Source organism: Neomonachus schauinslandi, chromosome 1, assembly GCF_002201575.2.
Source record: "Neomonachus schauinslandi chromosome 1, ASM220157v2, whole genome shotgun sequence".
NCBI lineage: Eukaryota > Metazoa > Chordata > Mammalia > Carnivora > Phocidae > Neomonachus > Neomonachus schauinslandi.
The window spans coordinates 56,662,341-56,686,581 of record NC_058403.1 but is presented as its reverse complement, the minus strand read 5'-3'; the positions used below and the strand labels follow the sequence as shown (position 1 = coordinate 56,686,581).

General features: G+C 38.7%; 2 protein-coding genes across 2 annotated transcripts in view; both read right to left on the bottom strand.

The window, feature by feature from the left end:
* Positions 1-1,510: 1,510 nt before the first annotated feature.
* ABHD10 (abhydrolase domain containing 10, depalmitoylase) lies at positions 1,511-16,669 on the bottom strand. The gene is made up of 5 exons (XM_021692500.2): positions 16,477-16,669; positions 12,892-13,075; positions 7,594-7,705; positions 7,134-7,271; positions 1,511-2,353 (listed from the first exon to the last, which is right to left on the bottom strand). The coding sequence occupies exons 1-5, from the start codon at positions 16,613-16,615 to the stop codon at positions 2,009-2,011; spliced, it is 918 nt and encodes a 305-aa protein (XP_021548175.1). The 5' UTR covers positions 16,616-16,669; the 3' UTR covers positions 1,511-2,008.
* Positions 16,670-18,968: 2,299 nt separating this feature from the next.
* The window catches only part of PHLDB2 (pleckstrin homology like domain family B member 2), a 101,456-nt gene continuing 96,183 nt past the window's right edge, over positions 18,969-24,241 (bottom strand). Inside the window, exons 17-18 of the mRNA XM_044914071.1 lie at positions 21,706-21,791; positions 18,969-20,876 (exon numbers count right to left, since the gene is read on the bottom strand). Of these exons, the coding sequence (XP_044770006.1) occupies positions 20,736-20,876; positions 21,706-21,791 (227 nt within the window). The 3' untranslated portion in view covers positions 18,969-20,735. The remainder of the gene's footprint in view (positions 20,877-21,705; positions 21,792-24,241) is intronic.

Below are 24,241 nucleotides of genomic sequence, written 5' to 3'. Positions count from 1 at the left end.
TGTTCAGTGTAACTCATAGCTTGTAGTCCTATAAGGCATTAACCTTTTTAGTATCTGTGTTATGGGTCCTGCAGACCACGTGTAGCTTCGATGACTTGTTAGGACTCACAGGACTCAGCACCAAGTTTTACTCACAGTTAGGACTTCCTAGTGAAAGGGTACACAACAAAATCTGCAAAGGAAAAAGACACCTGAGGTGACGTCTGGGGAAATGAGGCACAAGTTTCAAGAATTCTCTCCCAGTGGTCATGCCACATGAGCTGAAATTCCCCCAGTAATAAGTTGTGACAATACACGAGAAATGTTGTCCACCAGGCAAGCTTGTGCGATTCAGTGTCCAGGTACTAGGAGCTGGCCACTTAGGCAGCCTCTGCCTGGCACCTATCACAGTTCCAGACTCCCAGAGGGAAAGGTGTTCAGCACAAACCATACTGTTCATACAGTTTAGGCAAAGTGAGCCACTTTCACCTGTTCTGGGAATGGTGGAAACCTCCTAAAAGCCAAGTTCCCAGACACCAGCCAAGGGCTCACCTTGTAAGCTGGTCTCTCTGAGGCTAAGTCTCAGAAAACTATGTTAGCTTTCTTTGGCACAGGAATTTTATCCCAACGATTTTCTCTCTATATATGTTTTCAATTTGTTTTACCTTGACAGACATAACTTAAGCAGGTTAAATAAAGTCCAACCAAACTTAAAAGCTGAAAGACACCAACTCAGTAATACCAAGGCTCACTACTGTACAAGCCCATTTTAGTTCTCAAAAAACACCTATGTAATAATTGCATTTCATATTTTCTTACTATCTCTGCACTTCAGAAAGCCCTCTGACATAGATGACAGTCACCTGGCTATTTGTACTTAAGGCACATATTAATAGAAAAGGAATGTTTCTGCAGGCAGGCAATAATATATAAAAATTAACTGCCTCTTTAGAATATACTACATCATTAAGATCAAGTCCCCCCATTTAAATGACATATAAGCCAACATTTAGAAATGATGTATTTCCTTTCTATTACTGTAAAGTTTTGAGCCTTTAAAAAAAGGCTAACCTTAAGTTCAAATATAACATGCAGAATAGAATATATAAAGTGATAGCCTTACTTTTTGAACTTTATTATGCTTCAGACTTTTTTCTGATCATTTCAGATTTTTTCACTGTCCTGTATTTTGTGAACTGCATTTTAAAATCAGAAGCAATTTTACAAATCTCCGTGTATGACCAACACCAACAAAAGACAAAAAATTCCAGCTTTATTAACAATTCTAAGTAGAAGAGAACACAATTAAGAGCTGTCCCAGTTAACATAAGCATTTAGCAGGTAAACATCTCTTGAAAAAGAAATATTTTAATTAAAAAAAAAAAGTGCAACATGGATAGACCTAGAGGGTATTAGATTAAGTGAAATAAGTCTGACAGAGAAAGACAAATATGATATGATTTCACTTATATGTGGAACCTAAAAAGCAAAATAAACAAACAAAGCAGAAACAGACCCATATATACAGAGAACAAACTGGTGGCTGTCAGAGGGAGGAGGTGGGGGGGGATGAACCAAAGTAAGTGAAGGGGAGTGGGAGGTGCAGGCTTCCAGCTACAGAATGAGTAAGTCGCAGAGATGAAACCTAGCGCACGGGGAATAGAGCCAATGGGACCGTAATAGGCCCGCAGAGTGCAGGTAGCAGGTACGTTCGTGGTGAGCGGAGCATAACATATAGAGCTGTTCAATCACTGTGTTGTACACCTGAAACTATTACAAAACACTGGTGTGTCAACTATACTTCTATTAAAAAAAGTCAAGGATTGAAGGAAGGAGAAAATTTTCCAAACAGCAGCTTGTACTTTCTTCACAATTTGTATCATTTGTGTACATCATTAAATAAATACTCGTGTGATATTTACAAAGTAGAGACAAGAGGAAAAAAACCTAAGTATGGGGGTCTTTCATTTGTTATCCCTCTGCCAATCTTCTGGATCCATGAGTTTATATACCAACTAAAAATGTGATTCTAGTTAACTACAGTTGAAAGCTTATCAATTAAGTCATCAATAGTGTAAACAAGGAGTTGAATGTCCGCTTTTTCCTTCATTCGGTGATCACTATGTTTCCGGAGGATGACATCTACATCTGTGCTGACCACTCGGTCAGCAACCTGTATGGATGTATGCCAAGGCATGATGTCATCTTTCATGCCATGGAGCAATCGTATGGGGCAGTTCACTGGGATAGGGCTATGTAACAAGCAGTGGTGTTCGGCTTCCTTAATGAAACTATACTGAATGTGATAAATTCCTTCTTCACTGTACCTTGATGGCATGGCCCACACGCCTTTCATCTCTACTTCCTTTTTGACCTATTGGGGAAAATGAGGAAAATAAATGTATGCAACACTAACACACACAATAGTCTTAAACAGTCTAAGAAAAGCAGTCCTAGAAGAGGAAAAAAAGAGATAAAAATGTAATAATGCTAATTATCAATAATTAAAACTATGCAAGGTACTGTGACAGGCACTTTACACACAGTATCTCATAAGATCCGGATAAAAATTGTTATTGCATTTTTACAAAAGAGGGTATTAGAGCCTAGAGAAGTTAAATTTCACATTTAAAACTGAAAGGTAACAACTCTCGTAGCTAGGATTCAAACTTAGATTTAGCGTCATCAGGTAACATCTTAAATCAGGTGCTGCTTCACCCCAAATGAAAGGGAAAACAAAGGGGAGAAAATCATTCATAATATATAAAACCAAATTGTAGGAATAACAATTGTTTAGATTTCAAAAGCACAAAACTGAAAGTGTCTATACGTGAAGTTACTAAAATAGGGATGGAATAAGGGGAGAAAAGAATCAAGCCTAGAACTAAAAATGAAAAATAAGACAGTAGTTACTCTGGCACAATCAAACATAGAATTTCAGGCTAGGGGTGCCTGGGTGGCTCAGTCGGTTAAGGTCATGATCCTGGGGTCCTGGGATTAAGCCCCGCGTCAGACTCCCAGCTCAGTGGAGAGTCTGCTTCTCTCTCTCACTCTGCCTCTCCCCCTGCTTGTGCTCTCTCTCTTGCTCACTCTCTCTCACATGAATAAAATCTTAAAAAAGAAAAAGAATTTCAGGTTAAATGTTACAAAAAAAAGCACTGTTTTTGCCCTCCAGAGTCCTAGGGAATGAGAAAAAAATGTGTTGTTTTGGAAGACAATGAAGTCTTCCAAATACTTCCTGAAAACTGAACAAAGAAATCATTTCCACACTTACTCCCTTAAGATGAAACACTGGTATCTTTTGATTCTTGAAGAATTTTTACTTTTTAGATTATAATTTGTCTTAAACAATTTTTTTTTAAGATTTTATTTATTTATTTGAGAGAGAGAGAGAGAGACAGCACAGCAGGGGAAGGGCAGAGGGAGGGGGAGAAGCAGGCTCCCCACTGAGCAGGATCCTGGGATCCCAGGACCCTGGGATCATGGCCTGAGCCGAAGGCAGACACTTAACCGACTGAGCCACCCAGGCACCCCTTAAAAATTTTTTCTAATTAAAGTAACGTATACTCATCACAGAAAACATGGGAAATATAGAAATTATAAAAAGAATTAATCACACATAATCCCACCTCTTGGATACAACAACCATTAATATTCTGGCTCATTTCCTTCCAGTATTTTTCTCCATGTATTTGGTTTTATATATGTAATACGTAAAATGGATATCTATTACACATTCATATAGAGTTTTCTACATTGCTGTATTTCTACATAATATCTGGGTTTTTAAAAAATTCTATGAAGTTTTCAAAGGTTGCACAGTAGTCCAATATACCGATCTATGCTAAGTAACTATTTCCACACTGCTGGGTACTTCCATGAACATCTTGAGCACAATGATTTATCTGTATATAATAAATTATTTGGAAATATTATCAGAACTTTAACTAAAATATCAAGATGTAAATATTTTTAAGGCTCTTGCAACCGTATCATATTAAGGGCATTTCTGACTAGAAAAACAGGTGGACATCTTATCAAAAATAAGGAAAAATATAAGGAAAGAAAAACCAAATATAATATATTGAAAATTTTTGTATTTAAACTTTCAGTGAAGAGGGGCGCCTGGGTGGCTCAGTTGGTTAAGTGATGGCCTTCGGCTCAGGTCATGATCCTGGAGTCCTGGGATCGAGTCCTGCATCGGGCTCCCTGCTCAGCAGGGAGTCTGCTTCTCCCTCTGACCCTCCCAACCCCCATGCTCTCTCTCTCATTCTTTCTCTCTCAAATAAATAAAATCTTAAAAATAATAAATAAATAAATATTCAGTGAAGATACTATGATTTTTCCATGTTTAAAATATGTTAATTTACTGCAAATATGAAAGGAAAGCAAGAATTTAAACAGTAAAATATGTATGATATAATCTATGTATTTAAGCACTTTAATGTATTTTTTAAAATTGCAAAACGATTTACTGATTCAGTGAAAAAGCTGTGTATCTGAAAGCTATACTCCTAAACATGTCTTCAAGTGATTTGAAATTAATGAAATTCTAAAAAACTATAAGATATATGAATCTATATTAATATCAAGGCATTTTCTTCATTAAAACATGGGAACTGAATATTTAGGCCAAAAATGATATTCAGTGGTCCTCAAAGTACTCAGGATAATTACTAAATTTCTAATTTCAGTAATTAGAACTTAGTTTCACTGGTTATTCGATGAAGTGGAACCGGTGGTAATTACTGAGACATAATTAAGAACAGCTGCATTTTAAGTATCCCCGTCCCCCACCCAGCTGTTACCTGCCGTCGAATTGAATGAATACTGTCCATCTGAAGAACAAACTTCCCTTCACAGAATGTTATATGTAACTGAACCCCCAAAAACAAAAAGTTCAGAAATAGCAAAAAACACCATTAACCGAAGAAAATGTACACTCTACACTAAGTCATACAGCTAGAAGAAACCACAGCAAGGCGATGTGGTTGAGAAGCTTGTGTTCCAAACAGCTGTGCATCCTGTCTGATGGCCTCTAGTGTTCAAAGAAGGAGACATCATTAGAGTCAGTTCCGACACAATAAGCAATGCTGAGTGTTAACAATGCCTGGGCTAAAGATGATAGTAAAAATCACCACTTTCACTGCCTTGCCATTGTTAGAGCTAGTTGCTTCTGTGAAAAGACAGTGGTCTTAGTGTCCCTGCTCTTCCCTTACATATGCTTTTAAATTAACATTCTTCTATTAACAACCATTTGCTGGTCTGATTTAGGATTCGCAAAGACATGCCCTGACTTGCAGGCTATAGATCTTCTCAGTCACTTAGGGGATATCTATCATATCCTCCGTGAGTGATGGGGATAGACACACAAAAAAAGAAATGTACAAAGATCCTGTCATTTAGCATCACAACAACGAAACAATTATTTAATCACCTCCTTCCCAATCTGCTATGTTCTTGAAATAATTTCCTACCAGGAGAAACACTATTTAATTGAGTTAGAGGATGGGGTAAAGGGTTCAAAGTTTATATGCAGAAAGATGCAATGGTAGGAGAATTTAGCAGCATGAGAACATTGAGCAACTATGTATGAAAAACAACTAAGAAAACAAACAAACAAAAAATCAGAAATAGGAGGTAAGTACAAAGAAGACCAGCTTTGTAATTTCAGCCCTCAGAGGAAATGACATAGAACCTGCAGATGCAGACAATGCCCTTTCTTTTCTTTCTTTCTTTTTTTTTTAAAGATTTTATTTGACAGAGAGAGACACAGCAAGAGAGGGAACACAAGCAGGGGGAGTGGGAGAGGGAGAAGCAGGCTTCCCGCCGAGCAGGGAGCCCGATGCGGGGCTCGATCCCAGGACCCTGGGATCATGACCTGAACCGAAGGCAGATGCTTAATGACTGAGCCACCCAGGCGCCCCCAGAAAATGCCATTTCTTAAGAAGCTGAGAAGAATGTGGACTGAGAAATAAGCTTAGAACAGGTAATATATGGCACTGGTATGTATCCGTGCAGAACTTGAGGCAAAGTCAACCATACTCTACTATTCAAAACTACATGTGCTCTTTTCCTCCTTTTTATTTCCTTTCCTCCTCCATGTGCTCGTCCACTCTCTAGAGCAGTGGTTCTCCAACTTCACTGGAGGGGCTTGTTAAAACAGATCACTGGGCCGCGCTCCCAGTGTCTCGGGGAAAGCTCAGGAACATGCATTTCTAACAACTTCTCAGGTGATGTTGACGCTGCTGGCCTTGGGACACTTTCTGAACCACTACTCAACTGTTTTTCTTAAATTTTCTGTGCCTCAGTCCTACCAGGATCATAGTCCCACAGGTGACATCTAGATCCTTAGGAAAAAGACATGCAGAGAACTCAACTGGTTGCAAAACAGTAACAAAATATACCAAAATAAACAGCTATGACCCATGATTTCTTTACCCCTGCAGACAACTGAAGTGCTTAAACATATGTCTAATAATGAAGTGTAACAAATAAATTACCTTCATTCATTTCAGAAACCTCATTTCAATCATGATTTGCTGAAAGGGCATGCTAGTAATGAAAAGCACGTTTTGTTTTTTTTTTTTAAGTGAGAATTAGCAGTAGAAAATAATGCCAACTAGGTGTCTAAGACAGGAATGGCAAATCTCAACTCCTGTGTGCTAATTCTGATCCACTGATAATGTGTACTTGGAGAGCTCCACTGAGAAAGGCTCTGAGCCTGCTTTCAGGCTTAAAAAAAAAAGGTTCATAATTGATGAGCCAAGTCTAACATGATCATAAGAATAAGTACTATTTCCCATATGCCAAAAATAAGAATAAGAGGTACAAAAAGAGATCACAATGTATGATAAGTTAAGTAAATGTGATTAATAAAGAAAATGTTGCAAAAAAAAGAAATTTAAAGTGTGTTTTCATTAACGTGGCTCAAATATGTGGGAAAATGATTTGAAGAGGCTGTGAAAAAAAGGAAACCTTGAACAAGAGACCAATTAGTTAAAGAAGGCAGAGATTATATACAAAAAGGCAGCTAAGGCAAAAGATGAGCCAGCATAGGAAGTCAAAGGACAGATGACACATGAACGAATATTCAAAGACAGAGGGAGCAGGAGAACGACAGGAGGTATACGCTGAGGTTGCTTGTGACTTACCTCAACAGGAAGCTGACCGAACTGTGTCACCAGGCCATCTACAGCTGCTGCTACACCAATAAGGGCAACAACCTTCTGTGGCCTTGCGATTGCAGCATGAAACATAAGCCATCCACCAAGGCTAGATCCAACTAGTATCTAAAAATAAAAATTTATAGTTTTAAAGAGGAATTTTCTTTTCTGTAAGCGGAATGAGTAATTTATGTATGTACTTTTTTTCTTCTACATCCATTAGCTCCCAGACTTTTAATATTTGGCACAAAGTAGAATTAAAATTATGATTGCAGTGAAAAGTAAAAAGCTTACTTACATTTTACGAGAAAGTGAAAACAATAGAACAATTTTAAATCAAATGCCAAAAGTGATGGTTAAACATTTAAACTACTAAATTTTCATAGCTAAAGAAAGAGCTCAAAAATCATGAGGTTAGTTAATAATCATATTTAACAAAAACAGTCACCTGTGGCCCTTCAGCTAAGTCATCAATTATAGAAAGAACATCTTTTCTCCATCTTCCCACTGTGCATTCTTGTAAGTTGCCATCTGAATTTCCAACTCCGGAGTAATCAAACCTAGAGAAAGGGAAAACAAATCTATATCTAGGTATCTATCTATGTTTGTTTCTCTGATTTTTAAGGAAGACAGCACATTTATCATTATTACAATGCTTAAAATATATTAAGATAAAACACTGAGGTCAATACGTATTTCAGCAGACCCTACTGGCATAACCTTCAAATATCGCCTCCATCCACTAACTCTCTCACCTTCCCCGCCACCAGCGGCGGCTCCACGTCACTATGCCTGGACCAGCGTGACAGTCTCCGCCTGTCTCCTGCCTGCCTTTCCTACCCTCGTAGTCTCTTCCCCATGTCGTCAGTGATCCTTTTAAAGCAAAAATCATGTCTTGCACAAACCCTCCAAAAGCTTTCTATAATCTTTAAATAAAATATGAAGGTCCTTACCATCCCGCGGCCTCTGACTACCTCTCTGATCTCGTTTCTTCCTGTTGCCTCCCTCCCAACTATATCTTCACTCGCCTTCTTGAAGTTAATGGAATACACCACCCATGTTTGTGCCTCGGGAGTTTTACATCAGCTGCTCTCTCTACACCCCCAGATATCCACTTTGCTCGCTCCCTCACTTCATTCAGGCCTCAGGCTCCAATGTTACATCCCCAGCGATGCCTTCTGTGACCAACTCAATCCAAAATTGTACTTCTTTCATCATTCTCGAATTCCTAACCCTGCTTTATTTTCTTCGTGGCAGATACTGCTACTTGACATATAAGAAATGTGACTGTGGTCTGTCTCCCACACTGGAATGGAAGCACCATTTGGGCCCGGACTATTTTGTTCACCACTGCTTTCCCAGTGCCTAGATCAGTACTTTGCATATGGTACATGCTTAGTATTTACTAAATTAATGAAAGAGGAGGCAAATCAAATTTATGAACACCAGCTCATCCTGTTAGTCTGCTTCTATTTCCAACTTTCTAGTTCTCCAGGCTCAAAGTCTGTGTGATCTGTACATTCTCCCTCTCCTTCAAGGCCTCAGTTCAACAGATCATGAAGTATCATACCACACCTGCAGATTGCCTTAAACCCCAGTGCCTGGGTAAGCCCTTTTGTAATGCTGAGGCTGAGCCTTTGTATGCGGTCCCACTGCCTGGAAAGCCTTCCTTCCCCACCCAAACTCCTACTCATTAAGTCAAGGCACTTCCTTTGAGGCACTTTCTTTGACATACATGCCCCGCTTACTACCATCAGTCACTTTCTTTTGTATGTACTCACTCAACACTTTTTGTATTATGTTGTAATCAAGTTTCAAATGTTTGTCTGACTACAATGTCAGTTCTTCAAGAGCAGACCGTTTTATTCAAATCTGTTTTTTCCAGGGTACAGAACGCTGCCCCCCCATCCTCGCTCACTCCCTCTCATTTCTCCTCATTCATCTCTCTCTGCAATTTGGTAGACCAGTATCATGCTACAAAACCGGCCTAGCACAGTAGCCTCCTGTGTTTTTACGACTAGTCTCTCTCCAAACGGATCCACTTTATATCTGTCAGGTTTTTTTCTGCAACATTATATTGACATGGCATAAACTTCAGTGGTTCCCTGTGACATACAACATAAACATTGAGCATGTCAGCCTGTTTTTATAGACCATTAGCTTCTAGTCATCTCGGATCAACCTTTTGTCATTTCATCAGAGGCAACTGCCACGTTGGCCAAGCTGATCAACTTGCTGTTACTCAACTGGCTCTTGCTTTCTGTCCTGTTTCATGCCTCATACTATACTCTTCACCTGGAGTACCTTCTCCTTTCACCTTCACAACTCATATACTCTTAAAGTTTAGTCCAAATGAACCTTTTTTTGCTGGAAAAACTTCCCAGAAAAGCTGAAGAAAAAATCTCTACCTCATGAAACTTATATAGAATTCATTTTTAGCAGTTACAATCAGTTTTTTACAACCTGCTCTGTAAGACAGTTTGTGTGTGTAGTGCGCCTCGTCATCGCTGTGAGACTGACAGATCCTCACGGGGAACACCATTCTTGGTTGGTCTCTGCATTCTTCACAGAGGTGAGGCATGTAAGCCTCATACACTGACTATCACAACACATACTAAATAAATAAAAGTGGAAAATAAAAGTCAAAAGAATCACTTTATTCAAATTTGAAGCTTTCATGTTTTGTTTACTCTTCAAATCTGGTGAAAACTAATCCTAGTGTTTTTAGTGTACAAGTAAGAATGTATGAGATATATAGCATATAACATTTTCTTAGGAATTTATAAGTCATGGAGAAAGAAGAAATACACATTTTCTTCAGGTATAAAGTGAAATGATTTGGGACCCATGGGAATTGTGTAACAAGGCTGCTGCTGAAGTCTCCATCAGTTATTACTTCTCGCAATCCAGGGAACATGGCAGACAGACCCAGGAGAAGAGGGAAGACACCAGCCAATCCTCCTTCTCCCTCCCCTGGTGGGCAATCAGGCATCTCTACTTGCTGCATCTTTTACAGCTGCCTTCTAAATATATGATGCAGATGCAGAATACATGTAGAGTCCCTCCAAAGAGGGAAATGTAAACATTTAGTGACACTAAAAGGTATAAGTGAAAAATACAGTTCACTCTTGTTAAACCCTAATGAAGGCACGGAGACAATTCAAACATATTCAGCTGTTTAGGACTTTAGAACACAGCAACACACCACTGTTCTAGCAGCCTCAACACTCTGGGACATATCCCCAAATCTACAATTAAATATTTTATGACAAGTAACTATGAGAGAATACCAGCCCTAATGCCATGTGCTACATTCCTGAGCTCTGACTCAATCTTATGTTAGGCATGGTGACAGGACATCAAGAAACCACTTTCCTATAGCCATATGTACCACTTCTTGTACAATATACAAAACTATTTCTTCAAGATCCAAGATCTTACAGCCAAAAACACAACAAAAATAAACTGAGGAACTGGAGTATAAATAAAAGATAAAATCTCCTATAACAAGCTAAAATGCAATCAATAGTTAATAGTGATTAGATTGCAATCAAGTTTGATAAAAGCAAATAAAAAGGAATTTGGTCAAATTAAAACTTTGTAGTGAAGGGCTATACTTCTATAAGGTTTATAAAATATATTTAGGCTATGTTTTAACACAGTACCACTTAATGGTCTGTATACATTATAATTCAATCGTGTTTATTTACCTTTAAAAAATGTATTTCATATGTATCCAAAATGCAGAAAACCTAGCGATTTCATGCCTTATAGGGAGATAGGAACTGGTCACAGTGCTCATAGTCTCAATTTAAATTCAAGAACCAGTAAAATGGCGATTTCTTGATTCAAATTCTTTTGGGGACAGAAAGAACGATGGCAATTTTTCTGATATTATCATGCTTTGATCCGGGTAGTGCTCCTTCCTGTATAGCTCTTCTTTCTTACCCACATCTGAACTATCCTTCAGTGTGCCTTTATGAAGTACTTTTTATCCACTTCAATCCTCAGTTTTCTCTCACCTTGTGCAATTAAGTATACTGTTCTTTTGACACAATCACATTCTGATGAGTATTTTTGCTCAATTTCTCATATGTATTTTATCTTGTGTTTCCCCAACCTGACCTTAAGAACAATGGCCATGTTTTAGAATTTGCTGCGTATTTTACAGTACCCAGCAATAGTACTAGAAAGTCTACTTGGAAAAGATAGTCCAGTCTTCAGAATAACAGTTAAGTCAGTGCAGATTTTTAAAAGTTCTGAGCATGAAAATAAAACCACTCAGTTAATATGATAAAAGGAGTAACACTAAATCCATATAGTTGACATGATCTCGGCTAATATATTGAATAAAATCTAAAAGCTTTGTTTTTAAAATTTATTTACTATCTTATTTCTTTTTTTTTTTTTTAAAGATTTTATTCATTTATTTGACAGAAAGAGACACAGAGAGAGAGGGAACACAAGCAGGGGGAATGGGAGAGGGAGAAACAGGCTTCCCGCAGAGCAGGGAGCCCAACGCGGGGCTTGATCCCAGGACCTTGGGATCATGACCTGAGCCGAAGGCAGACGCTTAACGACTGAGCCACCCAGGCGCCCCTACTATCTTATTTCTGAAAGATGTATTTTCTAGACCCACTGAGTGAATGTTAGTGAAACTACTAACAATTTAGATGAATACATTTTGGGGCTGTTAGTGATAAAAAGGATTCAGAAACTATCTTTAGCTCAACCTGCCCCTTTTTTATGATGAAGAAAACAGGTCCAGTGTTTATCAGCTGACTCACCTTGTCACAGTTATTGCTGGAACTGATTCTAGTATCTATACTTCTTGAATCCCAGGCCAGTGTTCTTTCTACTAAACCATACTATCTCTTCTGGCAAATTATATATATATTATATATATAATTATATTATATTATATATAGTATAATTATATTATATATAATTATATTATATAAATGATTGTTACAGGTAAACAAACCCAATAACAACAATGTAAGCACACTGTTTTACTAAAATAATTATCAGTATGAAATACTAGGAACTGTGATACCAAATTTTGGTTAAACAACACATATCCTCTCTATTTATGCTTCTACATATTCACCTACAGGAGTGAGGGGAAAGAGAAACCTCAGTGGAAAGGTGAATTATACAATACTAATTTTCGAATACTTTATTTTTTTATAGGGGCATGGAAAGCCAATGAAAATACTAAGCCAGAGAAATAAATTTAGGAGTTAGAGACTACACTTAAAACCAAGGGGAAGAATGGGCTCAATAGGAAGAGGATGGGAAATGAGAACTTAAAAGATCCCAGGTAAGAGACATGAAAAATATACAATATTCTTAAATACATATTTTAAAAGTAGAGTTATAAAGAGTGGCCAAATAAAAGCCTTTAAGTCCCCAATGGAAAACCACAATATAATTATAAGACATTACAAGAAAGCCAACTACTATTATTGGTTTGCTGTCATGTTGGATTATTCTCTCCAGAGTTTAGTTACCAGTAGTTTCCTTTCCTGCCAGCATTGTCAGTGTGGCACAAAGACCATTAAAAAAGGTCTTTTAAAGGTTGCATTTATGATAGCCCTAAATCACAAGGTTAAAGTTTACAGACCATTAAAATAAGTTAATCCATAAAAACACTGGCATTTGCTTTAATTGGTTAGAGCAGAAATAATTCTCCGTTGCCATGCTAAATGGTAGTAGTATTTTCTCGGAAATGCATTGTTCCTACCTTATATAGGCGTGACCTAGAGATTTGCAAAACTCTTCAATCGCCAATGCTTTTGTACCATTCATATTAGAAATATAGCCAGGGATGAAGATAACTCCTGGACTTTTGCCTTTTAGCTTCTTATAAGCCAGGTTTGGAAGGTCTGGTCGACTAAGGAAAGAGACTGATGTCTTTTGTCTGCAAGCTAAACAAAGTACACAAAACATAAACTACAGTTCACAAATACTGTTTTTGGAAAACCATATACAATTGACCCTTGAACAACATGAGGGTTGGGGTGCTAACACCCCACATAGTCGAAAATCTGTGTGAAACTTTTGACTCCCCAAAAACTTAACTAATAGCCTACTGTTGATTGGAGGCCTTACCGATAACATAAACAGTTGATTAACACATATTTTGTATGTCGTATATAGTACATATCATATTCTTACAACAAAGTAGGCTAGGGAAAAGAAAATGTTAAGAGAATCATATAGAAAATACATTTACAGTAGTGTACCATATTTATTAAAAAAAAAAAAAAAAACAATGTGTAAGTGGACCTTTGCAGTCAAACGCATGTTGTTCAAGGGTCAATTGTATATTTTCAATCTTAGCTTTCTTAACTTCTCAAACTGATGTCAAAACTACTTCCATTTAAGAGGAAAAACAAAAAGACTTGAAGTACTAAAATCACAAGCCTATGCAGGGTATTTTCTGAACTCATATCAAAATCAGTGCCTTTGAGCAAGGTCCAATCTTGGTTCTTCCAAAATATGCAATGAGGAGGAAATTTCAAGGCAATAAAAGATAAAGACTTGTAAAAAATGTTTTCCTGTTGCTGCTGTATCATCTGTCCTAAATAGTATCAATCAACGTTCAGATTTCTCTACACTAGTTTTAGCCTTCTCTTGTGAGATTTTTAAAATTTTTTCAATGTTTGAGGAGTTTCACATCCTCTACTTTTTGGCAGGGAGGGGGAGAAACAAGTCTGGTCTGCCCTTGAGAAACTGTTCCAAAGGTGGGGGTGCTGGTGTGCCACTTTTACTACTGGCCACTCGCCACCCACAGAATCATGGGCCATGGTAATAGCCAATCATGACTCTTTATCAGCTGGGATGGCTTCAGTGAGCAGTTTCTTTACAAGTGACCTTGAATAATTTATAATAGTACCATTTTGGAAAAAGATTTCTCATAGGGCTCTGCAATCACTATGTGTTTTATTTGTTGGTTTGGCTTTTTGTGAATGCTACACAGATCTTCAGGCAATTTAAGTACAACAATACAACTGGCAAACTTTACAAGGTTACTCATTGTTTCATTGTTTTTGAAGTTTTTTCCTACCATAAAATCTATACTTGCTCTTAAAAAAAAAAGTAAAAAGATATTTAAAGAACATTAAGTCATGGGCGCCTGGGTGGCTCAGTTGGTTAAGCGACTGCCTTCGGCTCAGGTCATGATCCTGGAGTCCCTGGATCGAGTCCCGCATTGGGCTCCCTGCTCGGCAGGGAGTCTGCTTCTCCCTCTGACCCTCCTCCCTCTCATGCTCTCTGTCTCTCATTCTCTCTCTCTCAAATAAATAAATAAAATCTTAAAAAAAAAAAAAAAAGAACATTAAGTCATTTATAATCCCACCTCCTCCTTCCAGAGAAATTAGGTTTGTGGGGTGCCTGGGCGGCTCACTCGGTTAAGCGTCCAACTCTTATTTCTGCCCAGCTCATGATCTTGGGTGTGAGATGAAGCTCCGCATCCGGCTCGGTGAAGAGCGCAGAGTCCGCCTGGGATTCTCTCTCTCCCTCCCTCGCCTTCAGCCGCGCGCGCGCACACACACACACACTAGTGCTTTCTCTCTCAATAAATAAATAAATCTAAAAAAAAAATGTGTATTTCCTTACAATCTTTTTCTGGACTATAGTAAATGAAACCTTCCTCTCCTTTACTGTGGCCAATGAAAACATCTCGGCCCCCTCCACGTGAGTTGATAAAAGCTTCCTTCATTTTGGATTTGAGTTTGTTTTTTTTTTTTTTTAAGTAGTCTCTATGCCCAGGTAGGGCTTGAATTCACGAACCTGAGGTCAAGAGTCCTACACTCTATCAACTGAGCCATCCAGGCAGCCTGAGAAGTTGAATTTTTAAAAACTGAATTGAAGGCGTAAAGCTATCCTTATTACACATGTGTTTCAAAGTTTCAGTGTATAGTGAAATATGCCAGATTTAAAACTTTAAGCGAAAACCAGGGCTAGTAGGGGCCAGTTATGTTGGTTGGTAGACTGTATTTGCAAAAATGTCAACTTCCCATTTCCTTAGCTCAGCACTCAAAAAATCCCTCCTATCCTCTTCTTGATATTACTTCCCAAAACAGGAATTTCTTCTGGAGACAATTACAATTTACTTCATTCTGGTGAGTTGTAAGTGGACAGGTTCTTAACATTACACCCATAAATGATCTTATTATACTACAACGATTAGCTCAAAGGCTGATGCCTTAAGTCCTCAATGATGTGCCAAATAGATGAAAGAGTATTACAATCTAGTTAATGAACTGACATACCATACTTCGATAGAGGAACTTACATATAACAAGCCTTTAGGTTGTATACAATTAAATTTAAGTTAAACTGATTATATACATTTAAAATTTTAACTAAAACAAAGGGTATCAGCAATGACGTTTCTATTCCAAGCACAGTGCACCTGACAGCTTGTATTGCAAAAGTGTAAACAACAAAACCGGAGAATAAAAAGACACAATTCAGAAAGACAGACTATATTTACTGAGGGTAGCGTGGTATGGGGAAGAATCAAAGACAAGATAAAGAAAACATTCAGATGCTCTCATTTTTGGTCCAAATTCTAGTTTCCTTTGTTGAGTAATGATTATGGTTTTCACTGAGCAGGGAGCATCGAGAAGGCAAAATCAGAAATTAGGCTTGATGGCGGCGTCTACACTTTTGCAACAACAAAAAAGTTCATACCGTAAATTCCCTCAAGTGAAACAAAGGCAGGTCTAAGCAGCCTAACAGAGTCAAGATTTGTACACCCCTCAGACCCGAAGAAAAAGGAAAGAAAAAGCAACTAATAAACGCCCATCTTAATATTTCCTAGGGTTGGCGCTTAACGCGGGGAGGCAGGCAGGGAGTAGAATCCTTAAAACTGCAGAGCGGAAAACGCCAGCAAGGGCCCGGGCTGTGCAGGATACCCGGGGGCCAGGAAGAGGTCTTCTTTTTTTTTTTTTTTAAAAGATTTTATTTATTTATTTGACAGAGAAAGACACAGCGAGAGAGGGAACACAAGCAGGGGGACTGGGAGAGGGAGAAGCAGACTCCCTGCCGAGCAGGAAGCCTGATGCGGGACTCGATCCCGGGACTCCACGATCATGACCTGAGCCGAAGGCAGTCGCTTAACCAACTGAGCCACACAGGCGCCCAGGAGGAAGAGGTCTTCTTACTGCCTTCACCAGAATTGTTGAAAGCGCCTAAAACTGGGGTACTGAGAATGGGAGAAGAGTATTTTGAAATAGGGCGCCAAAAACGCACTAGACAGGAACGGACTGAACGCGATGTTCGAAAGAACGCGTACTTCTCCCGCCTTTCGGACACTCACCTGGGAGCCACAGCGGCGTCCCCTTGGGCTTCCTTGCGAGTAACGCGGTGACGCCACGGTGGAAGCCGAACACTACCGCTTTGTTCCACCTCCGACAAGGTACCCAAGCGCCCAGAGCCGCCATGCCCACTCCGGCCATCTTCCCAGCGGCCCCTGAGCACCGAGCTGACCCACAGTCGCTCAGTGCACAGTAACTGAGGCTGCGCGTGTGCGCCAGCCGGAAGCCCAGACTTGCTAAAGAGCACCCCAGGAGCGTAGCACCAGAGAGCGCACATGCGCAGAGCGTCGTCGCGCTGGCCCTCCTCTCGCTATTGGACAGTTGATTCTCTCAGTTTTTGCCTTTGATGCTTCGGAATGTTTTGAGTGACTTCATTAGGCGACTTTTTCAATGGGCAGATAGATATTCCGTGGCTGGAGGCGCCGAGAGAACCCGTATCCAACGTTCCTAGATAGGAAACCATCTCATCATCCTGAGGACACTAGGGAGCGAAAGCATAAGGTGCTAGCTAGCTAGGCTGCTTGCATTACAAATCGCTCTCCCGCCCCGACAGTTTTAAGCCTTACCGGAAATGCTTCCAAGATCTGACCTTAATCCTGCTTGCAGAAACACCCGGAGTGGACCTACTCACGGCTCCTTCGTTTTTTGCTCTAGCTCTTTGTATGCCTGACAACTGAATTTTTGAATTATTCCGTCCCCTGCCTTATGTTATATGCAAAAATAAATCCCAGTAGATAAACGATCTCAACGGAAGAATAAAACAGAGGATTTAAATACACTGAGCATATTTCAGAGTTTGGGGAAAGAAGGGACTTTCTTAAGCAAGATATGAAACAAAATCATAAAAATAAAAATGTGTATGTATTTCAACTTTTTGAACGGCAAAAGTCATCTTGAGTCAAATGAGAGTCTAGAAAAACTGATTTTACAGCACAGATAACAGAACAATAATACTTCTATTCAGCCGACTCCTAGAAATAAGGGGAAAAAACCTATAATTTAATAGAATTGGTCGATGGCTGTGAATAGGCAGTTCATATGTAAAGATGTTCAACTTCACTAATTGAAAAATGTGCGTTGAAAAAATAACGTTATTTTTCTCACGCATCAGATTCGCAAAAATTAAAAAGAGCAACTATAGGCAAGGATGCTGGGAAACTGACACTCGGGTAGGGTTGGTGGGAGGTTAATTGCTAAACTTTTCTGTCAGGTAATCTCACCACACCTATTAGGATTTAAAATATGCATCATTTTCAATGTCCTTGACCCCGTGGCCCCAGTTTGTGACTCTCCTGTAGAAAACAACACTAGTTCATAAGGAGGCATACTATCAGCTACATCACCATTTTTAGAAGGAAGCAGAAGAAAAAATGGAAGTCAATAATAGAAAAATGGTTGAATAAATTGTACAAGGGTTTCTGAATTCTAGCTCTGGCACCCTTCAAATTAATCCTGGGGGTGTCAAGCATCAACAAGTAAGATCTTTTTTTCTACTTCAGGCTACTGTGGTTGGTATAATACTTAAGTAAAGCCACTTTACTATGTTGGTCATAAATTGTGGAGCAATGATTGATGCTAGAGTTAAAGGCAAAGTTTGGATACAGTGAATCCAGCCTATCTTTGGAGTCCTGAGAACCTGTCTTATTGGAACATACTGAAAAAGTTAGTTAAATAAAAATTAAATAGATCTTTCTTGAGTGGTGTAGTGCCAGAAATAGCAAGCAGGGCTGCTTGATTTCAGGTGGCACTCCAAAAGCTGGTGAGCTATTTTGCCAGTTCTCCATTAGGCCTGTTGTAGACTACAAAGGACCTAAATCGGTAAGGTGATACACAAAGCACATCACTTCACTATCCCTTATATCTTAATAATCAACATTTCTCACTGTGGTTTTTGGATAATTGCAAATATTCTCAATCATTCCTGTCCTTCTTCTCTCCCTTTATTTTTGCAGATCTTCTTGCATTTTATGTGCAGCAAAATGAAACAAACAAACAAACAAACAAAAAACCTGCCTTGTCTCCATAATGGGAAAAGTGTCATACAAGGACTGTTTTCTCTATCCACCCTTATCAGTATAACAAATCAGGAAAAACTGGCTAGATCAGGTGAAGATGCTTTTACCCACAGTGATGGGCTTGAAATAAACTAATCTGTTTCCATACCCACTGTCAGTGTTGCCTTCATTAACAGGAGTGATGGGACATATTGTTCAGGGCCATTTCTCTCTCTGAAACCTGCTGCCCTAGCCCAGGAAGACAAATGAGGTCGCTATCAAGTAAAGCCCTTAATTCACACCTACATGATTTTTTCCCTGCCAGAGAAATAAGCACAGTCCTTGCAATCCCCAGTAATAACTGCATCTTTGCAAAAAGACAGTAAGATGTCAGATTTGTCAGGGGTTATCTCACTTTGTTAGCAACAGGAATGTGACCAGAGAGACTTAGAATTACTTCAATTTATAAAACTACAAATCATAATGTTAGCACACAACAACTTTTGTGGAGATTCACAATTGACTTTTGCTGATTAATCCATCCCCTGTCATGTCACCAATAGGTAACCTCCTAATGAGAGATGAGTTTATTTTCAAATGTGAAATCTGGTCAACATTTTAATCCATACTCAACATATTTTAACACACATTTTAAAAGGTTTACTACATCATGCAAAATATAATGCTGATTAGAATATCTTTATAATCCTATAAAGTACAGTACAGACAAGTTACATCTTTACATTAACCAACAAAATTTTAGCAATTGCATTTCACTCTTTTAGGTCGTTATGGGTTTGGGGTGATCTCTGAAAAAACATATTATAAAAATGTCTTTTGCAATCGTGACTTTGTCCTCCACTATTCAAGTAAAATCATGCGTTATCCAGTTGCAAAATCTTATTATTGGCAACATGTATACATGTATACAAACCACACTGCAAAGTTTTAAAAATTGTACCCCGTCAGGCCTGACAAAGATTTTACAGACACTTCCAATCTAATCATTTCATCCTGTACTAGTAAGCAAAGCCATTATTTCCTACTTCTATTCATTTGCCAACTTTTAGGAAAGAGTATGTTTATACTTGCAAATACACACAACATGACAAACCAGGATAAAGTCATTTGAAAAACTGTTATAAAAAGAGACTTGCCTGAAGTCATTTCATTCAACAAAAATTAATTTAACTCTAAAAAACAAAGGCTAAATGTAAAGAAATACATAATAAAATAGTACATTACAAAGAACATTAAGTCAAAGTTCATTTTCCTTTTTATAGAACTATGCTACTTCTGTAAATAAGTATTTTAATTGGTCTGTTCTTTGGTGAAAACAGAGCTCTGATTTCATCGTTATGGCACGTGAGGCTGCATTTAACAGGTGTGTTCTACAAAAAAGAGGAAACAGACAATCTAAAGGAAATCGGCTGCTAGCTACCTTTATTCTCAGCACCGGGAATGGAGGAATCTTTAGCAAAATATGAAATCTTCTCCTTATTTTAAATTGCTCAAAGAGACAGAATGTCTAATAAGACGGCTTCTGTCTAAAACACACAACTTTTTGTTTTTTCTTCTTTTACAAAAAGTGATTTGCTTTCTATGTACAGTAGCTTATACCAGTGGTAACTGTTCAGAGTCAACTTTCTAGACAGTTGATGGCATCAAAGTACCATTTTAAAATGTAGAGTAACACTAAATGCGGTTCGTCACCTGAAACTACCACTGTTAAACAGAAGTCATATCAAGTCTTTGGTTTAGGTGCAGTACTTAATAATTAGGGCAAAACTCCTCCTAAAATATATTCCCCTCCAAACCCTTATTTGCTTCTATTTATAAAATAACCTTCAGCAAAATGCTTTTTAAAATACCAGTTGATAACCAATAATGTCAATGCCAATAACTGGGGTGCTAAAATAATTTCATATTTCCAAGTACATACATTTTGTAAACCATTCCGTTTATTTCACCAAAGTAAACAATCGATAAAAATAGTTTATAAGAAATATTCCTATAAGTGATGCTATTTACCAAAACAGCGTGTTTTTTTTTCTCATAGGTGCTTCAATCCTTTTGCTATTTATCATCCAGCTTTGAATTTAAACCCCTTTTTTCTCTTTTACAAATGACTTTCTATTAATATAAAAGGAGTTCTGAGTATACACAGTGAGAGGGATGGGTCTGTTGGGTCTTTCCATCTGGGATTGAGTATGGCTTCATTCTTGTAAGAGATTATTGCAGTCAGCCCTGAAGTAGACTGTTATTCACTACAACAAGAAGTGCGTGTAACCTTCCGCCCCAGTAACTATAACATCCATCCAGATGCGCATGGCTTCCGGCGACGGCGCAACCATATAGTAGATTCTGTCGTGCGTCTTGACACTAAAGGTGAGTAATGGATTAGGACTCTAAAAATCAAAAGAGGAAAAGAATGTAAAACAAACATCCTGAAATTAAATGACACAGACATATGTGAGGGCTTCTTCCTCTTTAAAAGTTCTAATTTATAGGGGCGCCTGGGTGGCTCAGTTGGTTAAGCGACTGCCTTCGGCTCAGGTCATGATCCTGGAGTCCCGGGACTCCCGCATCGGGCTGGGCTCCCTGCTCGGCAGGGAGTCTGCTTCTCCCTCTGACCTTCCTCCCTCTCACGCTCTCTGTCTCTCATTGTCTCTCTCGCAAATAAATAAAATCTTAAAAAAAAAAAAAAAGTTCTAATTTATAGAACTCTAAATTGGTTTTACTACTGCTCTAGTATAACCTGTAGCCCCACCTCCAACACCTTTCTCAAGATCGACTGTCTTTCCAAACTTTCTGCACAAGAAATACCACAGAGAGCTCACCAATCAATCTTCTTAGCAGCTACTTTGTAGGTAAAGCTCTAGCCGGGTACCTAGCTGATAGTGGGTGCTCGGTAAGTGACAGCTCTTATTCTTAGCCTTACTAAGATTCCTCCTTATAACCAAAGAGTAGCTCCTTCTTAGAACCTCACAAAAAGTCACTTAACAGGATCTTCTAAATTAATATGACCAGAAGATTTTCTCACTTCACCATGACTTTTTTTCCCCACAAAAGATCAGCTGCATTAATTACTTCTATGTTCGCTTTTCTAGAACCATTATGATTATATCAATCAGTTATGTCAGAACAACAAATCTAAATTGCTTGGGGTTCAAAAAACATCTTTTTCCCAACTTAATTATGCATTCAAAGGACAGAAATCTGAAAATCCGTGTTTACCTTATTAGCGTTCTTGAGGTGATCATAATACACTTCTTCAATGGCTTGGAAGTATATTACTCCTTTTAATTTAGCTTCATGCTTGTCTGCAATAATAAATAGTGTTAAAATACTTTATCACCACTGATGGACTGGAAACATTGTAATTTCAGTATAATTATTAAAATATTTATCTAGTTTTTAAATTACCTAAGATTAATTTGGATAATTTAGGTGAAGGCATTAGCCCAGTTCTATACTGAAACAAACAAAACAAACACACAAAAAGGAATAATCAGCCCACCCCTCCTGGACTAATTGACTTTGCCCAAGGCTCTCCCGCAAATCTGCAGTCAAGACAACCCGGAACTCCTGACAGTCAAGTTAGCACACAAAGTATAAACACCACTGACACTGATACAAATTATCTCTTCACATTCTCCAGAACAGTGGTTGTCCTGGAAACATCAGTATGTAGAGCTGCTGTAGTGAAATTTGTAAGAAGGGTGTTTTTTGGACGTAATTTAAAATAATATTCTACTTATATTCCTTTCCTATGAATTTCTTGTCCAGCATGCTTTTTCTCCTGTTCCCAACAGAGCTTCAAAGTCAATAATTTAACGTCCTTTCAATGCAGCATTTTCCAAACGGTTTCTAAGATTTCATCAAATTTGCCATAAAAAATAAACAACAAAAAAACGTAAAACGAAACAAAAACAACCAACCAAACCATCAACCAAACAGCATCCCTCTGTGATCTAAGAAGTTCTTGAAATATTTTGTAACTTACGCTCAGCAAAGATCATAAATGCATGAGAGCATACTCAAGAATTTTAAAAAAGCATGAAAGAGGCTGCAAAGAAAGAGATTCTATCATATGCTGCTGGTGGAAGTGCAAATAAGAAAGCTTTGGGAGGGCAGTTTGGGAAAACTGCAAACAGTCCTCTCACTCAGCAATTCCACTCCTCAAACCTTATTGTGTCAGAGCTACTCATGCACATGCACATGGATTTGTGTTTGTTACGGCAAAAGGCTGCAAAAAATCTGCTTGAATTTAACAAGGGACTGATTCAATTAGAGACCAGCCATACAGTGGAATCCACACAGCCACTGAAATTCAAGACTAGATCTGCGTGTGCTCATCAGAGAAAAATCTTGAAATACTGTTATGTGAACCAAGTTATGAACAGAGTGAATAATTTGGTCCCAACTGTATTAAAAAAGAATACAGGGGCGCCTGGGTGGCTCAGTCGTTAAGCGTCTGCCTTCGGCTCAGGTCATGATCCCAGGGTCCTGGGATCGAGTCCCGCATCGGGCTCCCTGCTCGGCAGGGAGCCTGCTTCTCCCTCTCCCACTCCCCCCGCTTGTGTTCCTGGCTCTCGCTGTCTCTCTGTCAAATAAATAAAATCTTTAAAAAAAAAGAATACATATATATACTGAAACATATATATAAATGGAGAAAAGGTCAGAACTTTTGTGACGTGAAAGAGACTTTCATTATATAGACTTCTGTTCTATTTTTAAGAATTTTATTCATGAATGTTTCTTTTCTCAGCAATGAAAAGCTAGTCTGAAAAACAACAGCCCTGAGAAGTTCAGTGGAAAATATAAAGCTGTTGTAGTACATTTAACTCAGCATTTCCCTAATTTATTTCTTTTCAAAGATTTAATCTATTTATTGAGAGAGAGAGAGATAGCGAGAGAGAGAGCACAAGTGGGGGGAAGGGAGAAGCAGGCTCCCCGCTGAACAGAGCGCCCGATGCGGGGCTCGATCCCAGGACCCTGGGATCATGACCTGAGCCGAAGGCAGCCGCCCATCTGACTGAGCCACTCAGGCACCCCTTCCCTAACTTATTTGACCATGTTTGACCATGGACCATATTTGTATGTATTTGTTCGTTTTGCTCTTCCTCGGGAAACACTGCTTTAATTCATGCCACGGTCAGTGGGTTTCCATCAGTTTCTGTGAAAGAGGTCAGTGTATATCTCAAATACTCACGGGGAAGGATTCTGCACTATTAATGGGAATACAGCAATACTTCATTTTCTGAAAACAGATGTGAAATAAAATCTGGAGATAAAAGTAACTCTTATCAGTGTCTCAAGGAGGCAGAAAACTGGGGAATGAAACTTTTGTTTGTAGGGCTCTTCCTATATGAGAAAGAGCTCTAAAAAAATACTGGCCTCGGGGCGCCTGGGTGGCTCAGTTGGTTAAGCGACTGCCTTTGGCTCAGGTCATGATCCTGGAGTCCCGGGATCGAGTCCCACATCGGGCTCCCTGCTCGGCAGGGGGTCTGCTTCTCCTTCTGCCCTCTTCCCTCTCGTGCTCTCTGTCTCTCATTCTCTCTCTCTCAAATAAATAAATAAAATCTTTAAAAAAAAAAAAATACTGGCCTCACAAGGACATGGTGAACTAAGAGAATCAATAATGCTATTGTAAACTGACACGAGAAAGCTATTCATTCAGTTTCCATAGCATTATCCCATCAATTTACAGATATATTTTCTGGGTCTCAGTTTTCTTTAGAGACTCTTCTAAGGGTACTCAGTTAATATA